Source organism: Petaurus breviceps, unplaced genomic scaffold (assembly GCF_028583685.1).
Source record: "Petaurus breviceps papuanus isolate PSGF00001 unplaced genomic scaffold, PetGlider_PUasm1.0 90825, whole genome shotgun sequence".
Lineage (NCBI taxonomy): Eukaryota > Metazoa > Chordata > Mammalia > Diprotodontia > Petauridae > Petaurus > Petaurus breviceps.
In genome coordinates this window covers 15,453,118-15,461,549 of record NW_027187353.1, presented here as the reverse complement: position 1 = coordinate 15,461,549, position 8,432 = coordinate 15,453,118, and the positions used below count along the sequence as shown (strand labels likewise).

At 46.9% G+C, this 8,432-nt stretch overlaps 1 protein-coding gene across 10 annotated transcripts in view; it reads right to left on the bottom strand.

Annotated features, from left to right (window-relative positions):
- LDB3 (LIM domain binding 3) overlaps nt 1–8,432 on the bottom strand; it is a 112,525-nt gene that overhangs the window by 37,105 nt on the left and 66,988 nt on the right. For 2 of the 10 annotated variants that reach the window (XM_069071370.1, XM_069071371.1), the window contains one exon: nt 7,325–8,307. The exons of the other annotated variants lie outside the window; for them this stretch is intronic. In XM_069071370.1, coding sequence (XP_068927471.1) covers nt 8,211–8,307 — 97 coding nt within the window. In that variant the 3' untranslated portion in view covers nt 7,325–8,210. Of the gene's footprint in view, nt 1–7,324; nt 8,308–8,432 lie in introns of those variants that run through there. 10 annotated transcript variants of the gene reach the window in all.

Genomic DNA, 8,432 nt, shown 5'->3' with positions numbered 1-8,432 from the left:
GAGAGAGAGAGAGAGAGAGAGAGAGAGAGAGAGAGAGAGATTTGGGACTGGGATATGACAAGTGAACCCTTAGAACCAGGAAGGATGAAAAGGAAAGGAGGAGGGGGAAGAGGGAGTAAAGGGAGAGAGGGAGAAAAAATCTATCCAGACAGAATAAGAAGGAAGAGAGACAGTTTGAAAAGCAGGTAAGAGCTGTCCAAATTCCCAGATAAGGAGAGATATTGGGAGAGCCAAAGGAGACTGGAAAAGAGGAACCATAGGGAGAGTCTGAGCCCAGCCAGTGTTTAGGGCCCTGACCTCTTGGGCTGCCCTGAGCCCTGACCAGAGAGACCTTCTTGTTCTGCTCTTATGGTACCATTGTCCCTGAGGGGTTACAGAAGATGTACTTCTAGGGAGGATATCCTTCCCAGCCCTACAGCCCTATTAGTCTACACTAATGTCAGAGTGTTATCCTTCTGGAGCCCCAATCAGGGCATAGAGGACTCCCGGATCCAACATCTGGCTATGGAAACACAGGCTTTGGGAGTGGAATGAAGCATTCTCTTCTCCTTTTCCCTTTCCTTCCTTCCATCTTCTCTGAGAGAAAATGAACAGTCAGAGCTTTACCAGAGATGGGGAGCTTGCCATGGGTCATCTTTAAGAGCTGACCTTCCTTTCCTCTGTGCTCCATCCATCATGCCCATCACTGGGCCCTCAGGCTAACTGACCACAAGATCTGCTCAAAGTTCTCAAGCCTACCCTTCACTCTCACTTGGCCTGGCTTAGGAAGGGACCTTGTGAAAGTAACCCAGTGGAGCAATAGCCTGGTGAAGATTGCAGGTCAAATGTCAGGCATGGATTGAGCCACAGATCAGCCAGCATCAGGCCTCCTGCCCCTTCCAATGCCTCAGGGTTTTACAAGCCTTCTCAATCCTCACTGAAACTTTCTACCAAAGCTCAACTCACTCTGGGACAACCAATGTCCCAAGAATGTCTTAGGAAACTGCTCAGGTCTTGGAAACACTCACTTGGACTCAGGGGTGATCCTTGGAGAAAGCCAAAAAAAGGCAACTCAAAGCTAGTCAGCTTTTGCATGGGATAATGTTAGAGAGCAGTGTGGTCAACACACACACACACACACAGCCTTTGAGCAACCACTGATGAACACACATGGGAGTGCTGAAGGGACGGTTCATAGTTTCTATGCCAAAGACAATATAATTCAGAGTAATGCATAGAGTGTATTGCTCTTGGAGTCAGGAAGAACCAAGTTCAAATCCTACCTCAGACTTTTTCTAGTTGTGTGACCCTGAGCAAGGTGAACTCTGATCATGGTTATCACCCTTTCAGTCCCAAACAGCAGGGCAATTCCTTGGGCAAAGGGCTGGAGTAGAGAGCCAAAGGGATCTGTGAGTGAGCCAAGGACATGCTGGGAGGTTTTGAAAAGGCAGTGATGACATCAATAACTTTGTAGTGCCCTGGGGGATACAAAGTCCTGTGTTCAAATAAAAATGTTGGTGAAGAAATAAAAATATGCTTTGAAGAACAGCATGATCCCTGTCAGGGAAGAATGTATGGAGACCCTCGGTGCTGTCATCCAGCCTGTTTCTAGGTTTCTTGGACTTTCTAACCTCTTTTGCTGAATACCCATCCTGGTTGGATATCATTTCCTTCTATCAAACATTAGCAGCTTAAACAGTAAAGAAGACTCCCTTTCCTTGCCAAAAGGGAGCATAGAATCATGGGATTGTAGGTCTAGACTTGGTAAAGACCTCAGAAGTCATGGAGTTCAACTTCTCATTTGAGAAATGAAGAAAACTGGGGCGTCTAGGTGGCACAGTGAATGCAGCACCAGCCCTGCAGTCAGGAGGACCTGAGTTCAAATTTGACCTCAGACAACACAAAAAAAAACTAGTCATGTGACCTTGTACAAGTCACTTAACCCAAACTGCCCCTCCCAAAAAAAAAAAAAGAGAAATGAGGAAAACAAGGCACAGAGAGCCTTGAGTGACTTGCCCAAGGTTACATAGGAAATAACTTGAGTGGAATCTGAGCCCAGATCCTTTGCCTCCAAAGCCTGTGTCTTTCCCATGGTACCACTTGAGTGAAACATAGAATATCTGAGCTGTAAGGAACCTTAGAGGTTAGCTACTTCAATAATATATGAGGAAACTGAAGGCCAGCAAAGGGAAGTGACTTGCTCACACTAGTGGTAGGGTTGGAACTAGAGCCTAAGTTTCCTGGTTTCCATTTTGGAATCTTTCCACTGAAATACCTGGTCACCACTAGAGGGAGCTTCCCTTCATGGCCTCCATGGCCTAGTAGTAGGGTAACAACCCTTGGGCCTCATCATATTTTAGGGACCACTCTGACCCATCCTATTCTTGGATCACTCTCTCAACAGCTAGAGATTGGACAATTAGGTCCTAAAAAGGAGAGAGATGGGGTAGGGGTGGAGGGGAGTCATAGGAGGCAAGGCAAGAGTGGCTGCATTTAACTAACCCAATGCCTGATGGAGCCTGCTATAGTATTGCCGGGGAAAAGGCAGAGCCCCCATGGGACTTGCCCCTGTCAGGTGGCACAGAGTCTAGGCTTTGGTGAGGGAATCCACTCTATCATGTGGGCTTGTGTGCATACACATACACCTTATTCCATACGCCATCACAGAATCACAGAAATTAGTTAGAAGAGACTTTGGAGGTGCCTGAATATAAGCCCAGGTTCATGCACTACTAGTCTCTCTCTCTCTCTCTCTCTCTCTCTCTCTCTCTCTCTCTCTCTCTCCCTCTCCTCTTTCTCCTCTCTTTGCTTCTCTCTCTCTCTCACACACACACATAAACATATACACACATGCCCACACAATAGTTATGTATTCATGCAAGTGGGTACACAAATTTGCTCCTTGCCTGAGGGTGGGTACTAGGCTCTTCCATTGTGCAGGGTTAGTTGAGCCCATCCATCCATGCTGGGCACCACCTCTTATTCTGAGATTTAGGCTGCCTGCCAACAAGCAAATAGCAAGAGCCAGCTCTTCTTCTAGTTGCCAGCCCTCCCCCCACCCCAGGGACCTTACCAGCCAGCCATGCCAGACTGGGGTTATAGGGTGGGGAGAGAAGGCTCAGCACAACTCTGAGAGGTTAGCAGGAAGGAGCAGGAGGAGCTAGGAATTGCCCTAAGCAGTGGGAGGAGCTCATAGCCCATCCAAAACAAAACTTTGATAGGGGAAGCGGTTGAGAAAGCAAATTCAGGCAGCCTGGAACCAGGGACCAAGTCCCATCCCCACCTTCTTCCATAAAGGATGTGTCTTCAGCTAGAGGACACTAGAGCCTGAGTCCTAAGGAAGATTCAGTCTCCTACAAATTGGCCATTTTTACTCCTGGCAGGATTCTTCTGAAATGTTATTAGCTCAACACTTCTCATTCCCCTCCTGCCTGGTTCCAACCTTAGGGTCCTCTACATTGGGCTTCAGCTATGGACTGATTCCCTGAGTACCTAAGAAATAAAATAGAGCAAGACAGAGAAGTGGCCTATTGGTACCCAAGGTGTGCCCCATGTGATTTACCCACCACTGATATTCAGGCAAGGTAACCCCCAAGTTCTCTGGTTAGGGCAATATTTAAGATCTATTAAGAGATGGATACCAACTCCTACACACTCTATGAGTGAGACAGAGAGATGGGCAAACCCCCAAGGGACCACTCTGTTATGTTTTTCCTATTTGGAGAGCTCCTAGGACCCAGCTAGAGCTCTACTTAATTCCAGAGATGGCCCCCCAGAGAACTTCAGTATGAAAAGCCCACAAAACCATCTACTCCAGCCTCACACCTGAGCAAGATTCCCCTCAACAATATCCTTGTCCAGGGAGCATTCATTCTGTGTGATGAGCAGCTCACTACTGCTTAAGGTTCTAAAAGGTCATACAGTTTCCCTTGGCCAGAATCCACCCCAAACCCATCCCTGAGTCAACAACCATTGTAGGAAGAAGGGTGCTTGATAGTCACCCCCTAACTTGATGAAATCGTCGCCTTTTCAGCAAAGTTGGCCCTTCCATCAAGCTCTCTCAGATCTGATATAAGATGAAACTTGGGATGAGTTTTCCTGTCTTAAACTCTTTAAGCCCCAAGTTCTACTTGGCACCACATCTCCCTCTATTAACCCTGCTCAAACCCATCTCCCTCCAGCTACCTACAGCCAAAATAACCCTGAGCTATTGAACTTCCATTATTATTGACAGAGAGCAAAGCAAGGAGACTGCTTGCCCAGAGCCCCTCTCGGTTCTGACCTCAGACCAGTCCCTTCCAGGCATCCACAGTACAAAAGCCAGGCTCAGAATTCACTATGGAACCACATTAGTTCCTTAGAAGATTTGTTATTTAGGGTAGGAAATGCAGATGGGCAATTTTTCTTTATGGAGAAAGTTCAGGTGTTCCTATTAGTAGGAATACTCTCCCCATCCTACCCCAAGAGCTCCATCTGGGCTTCTACCAGGAGGAAGACTCCATCCCCTGCTCATGGCAATCCTATAGTGTAGCAGGCTTCTTCCCTGTCCCTATCTGAAGTGTTTCCATCATCAAGGAAGAACAACTCTTTCCCTGGGTCTCCAAGCATCTGAGATCTGGTCAAGGTCTGAGGAGTGGGAGAGGGAGGAGGGGGATGGCTGGGGCCCCTGTGAGCACCCGCCCCAATCCCTCCAGCCCCAACAGCTCCACACACAAGCATTAACATCTTGCTGCATCTGCTACATGCTGTCAGTACTAGGGTGTGGGGATGGTTTGTCAGAGGGGGAACAGAAATGGATGGCTTGTCAGCAGAGGGACAAGCCAGGGAGGGGAGAGGTGTTAGGGGTTCACACCATGGCCAAGAAGGGGAGCATTGCCCTGTGCCACAGCCAGACAAGTCGATTTACCTGGAAGGGAGGCCTGGCTGCTGGGCTTGGCTTTTCCGACTGCTGTTGCCTGGGTTGCATCTTCATTAAATGCTTAATTAAGACTGGGGTGAGGGGAGTTCCAGGGCTGGGATTTTGTGTAGAGGGAAGGGAAGATACTCTGTAGCCTGATCTCTCTAGCTATCTTTGAAAGCCTTGCTCATGTCCTGCCTCATACACACTTTTCTTCCTGTTCTATTAAAAATTGATGAATCCTCCTCTGAATTTCCTCTCTACTTGAATATGAATTGCACAGTCTAGCCCTGTATGATAGTCTGCCTTTTTTTGGTCGTTTAACATTGTTTATGCATGTCTATCTTGTCTTTCTAGAGAGACTACAAGTTCCTCGAACATCTTTGCCTTCTCTTCCTTGCAAGACATAGCAACCAAACCAGAACTCACTGGACAATCTGGAACTAACGGACAGAAGGATCTCTGGGGGGTAGTCATTGGATGGGATGGGGTGCCCATGATGAAGGATAAGGATTTCTGCTCCTCCTTTATACTAACCTCTCTTCTTGCTACCACCAACCCCAAAGACCTCCTTTCTTTCAGAGGCTGAATCCTAACCATGCACATATCATTTCTGCTCAGTAGGATGGAAGCTTCTAGAGGACAGGAACTCTTTTCTTTTTTGTCTATATCCTCAGCACCTGTCCATCAATCAACAAGTGTTTATTAGCACAGTGCCTGGCACGTAGAAAGAGCTTAATAAATACTTATTGAATTGAATTAAATTGTCGGATTTGCCTGGTCTATGCACCCTGAATCCTTGTGCTGACTCAGTTTCTTCCCCTAGCATACCTATTTACTTTTCTCTTATCTTCCTATTCCTTTTTCCTAGGGTTGGGACTTAGGAGATGGGCTGGAGAATTTGAGAGAGAGAGAGAAGAGAGAGGAAAAAGACCAGAGAATGTGGCCTACAATTCATTGACCCAGTCTCTCCCTGAGATACAAGATGGGTTAACACAGTGCCAAAGAAATGTTAGTGGATTTGGCAAGATTGGCAAGGTCAGGGGGTGGCTAGGTGGCACAGTGAGTAAAGAGCCAGCCCCGGAGTCAGGAGGAGCCGAGTTTGGTTCCAGCCTCAGACACTTAACACCCAGACAAAAAACTAGCCGTGTAACCTTGGGCAAGTTACTTAAACCCAACTGCCCTCCAAAAAAGGCCAAAAAAAAAAAAAGAACTCACTATTTGGGGCAGCCAGGTGGCTCAGCGAGTAAGAGCACCGGCCCCAGTGTCAGGATGACCTGGGGATCGAATCCAGGCTCAGATACTTAGCACCACACCCAGAAATAACTGGCCATGTAACCTTCAGCAAATTACTTAACCCTAATTGCTTAAAAAAAATTAAAATGAAAAAAATATTGGCAAGGTCAAGGTTGGATGGTCCAACAAGAAGGTGTGAGAAGGGAAGGAAGCCACAGCTACCACAATAACTATGACCTTCCTTATTCACTAGAAATCACATCCCTGGGTGAAGGTTCCCCAACTGGGAGGGATGGAGATGGAATTTAGCTCCTGCTGTCTATATAGCCTATGTGTTCCTCAGGTTGGCTGAGCTGATAGGTCATTCCACTAAATCTACAAATCCATTCACCAAACCTTTACCACTCATCACACAATTGGCCTTATAAGAGTCACCCTACCTATCACCCAAAGCATCAGGCTCTCTGGAAGCACCAGGGGGGCCTAGAGCAGTACCAAGGAAATGGTCAGCCATCCCTGGGTCACAGAAATCCCCCTGGTCTCAGGATACTGGAGGTGCTCTGGCAAGCCTAGAGATTCCATTGCCTCCCCATCACAAATGAAGGGAACTTCCCCCACTTTCTCCACATTCCTTCTGTTGACTCTCATGGCCTCTGGACTTGGTATGGCATCATTGCTCTGCAAACCATGGTGAGAAAGGCTTCATGGGAGGCATGGCAGGAGGGTAGTATCTGACTGCACTGTCTCTCCCCTTTATGACCCTTTTCTGTTCACAAGTCATTGAAGCCTGCTAAAGCTCAGGACCTGGGCTACACTTGATGGGTTTCCCCAGAGGCATATCCCCAATAGGAACATGGTGGGTGGGACAAGAGTCTTTTCTATTGGTTCTTTTCTATGGTGGCCTTAGTCCCTAGACACATCTCTAAATGTTGACTGATTAATGAATGTATCTCTCTAGAGTAACAGTTGAAGTGTCTGGAGAATAGTGTCAAAGTGCAGAGATGGCAAATTCTCTTTCTCCTGGCACTAATCCTGCTTGTAGCTGCTACCAAATCCAAGGCAAGCCTATGAGTCAATTGAATTGGATTGGACTGATCTGGGCAGGCTAAAGCCTGTGGGTCTGGTCCCCTGTGCACGGATGGGCCCAACAAGAACTTTCTCCTTCTTCCAAGCCTCAATATATCATCCCTTGTAGAACACAGGCACAGCATGACTGGGGCATTGTTTGATTTATTTAAAATTCTTTTTATTTCAGAAGAAGCATGCTGCTATGTACAGAAAGGGGGAAAAACTGTGGAGCTGGCCAAGCAAGCATGTTATAAAGAGAGGAGCACATTTGTTGGAGGCTTAAAATGCCCATGTCTGAGACTTAACCACACATATGTTTAAAACTTACAACATGCTATGGGAACCCCCAGGATTCATGATGTCTGGCTGGGCTAACCTCTTGATTATTCAACTTCCACTAATGAAAGCATCATCTCATCCCCACTTTCTCTGCTTCCCTGAGCATTTGGGATCCAGTGTTAGCTCCGTGGGCTCACTGGGGGTTAGAAAGGGGCTCAGAACCTGGACCCTGAGTCAAAGCACTGGTTCTGAGGGAATCACTCAACATGCACAGCTGCTAAGCCCCCTGGGCTCAGCTGAATCTGGGGAAGCTGGCCTTTCTCACAAGCCAATGTTTTATAAGGAAACCTGAGCACAAACTGTGTTTTATTTATTTTTTTCCCCTCTGGTGCATTAAAATAGCCAATCTAAGCTTCCCACTCATCTGAAGGCTAAGGCTACATTTAAGTGAAGATAAAATAAATACCAACCCTGTGCCCAAGCAGAAGTATTTGCAAGGGGGCAGGAAAAGGGAAGTAAAGTTGATTATATTGAAGAGGATGTAAGGTAGGCAGTATATCCTCAGGGAGGAGGACTCTAGAATTTTGCTCCTTAATAAGAATATAATGTCTCCAGCACTGACTGCTGAGTCCAGCAGTCAAGTCATTAGCATCCCACTGGGGCTCCTTGAATGCTACACACGTCTTTTTATTGGGTTGGGGGAGGGGAGGGAAGGGTGATTCCAAGTAGTTGTGGCTTTTTGCTTATGTTTTTAGCTTTTCACATTAAGTATTTGGGCTGAGAGACCATGATGCCAGTTGCGTAATTTGGCAAAACGTGGGCTGTTACGTTCCGTTTCAAACCTTTCCCTGTGGCATAGAGAAAGAGAGAAAGAGGGAGAGGGAGGGTGAGAAGAAAGACACAGAGAAAGAGAGAGACAGAGAAAAAGAGAAAGAGAGAGAGAGAGAGAGAGAGAGAGAGAGAGAGAGAGAGA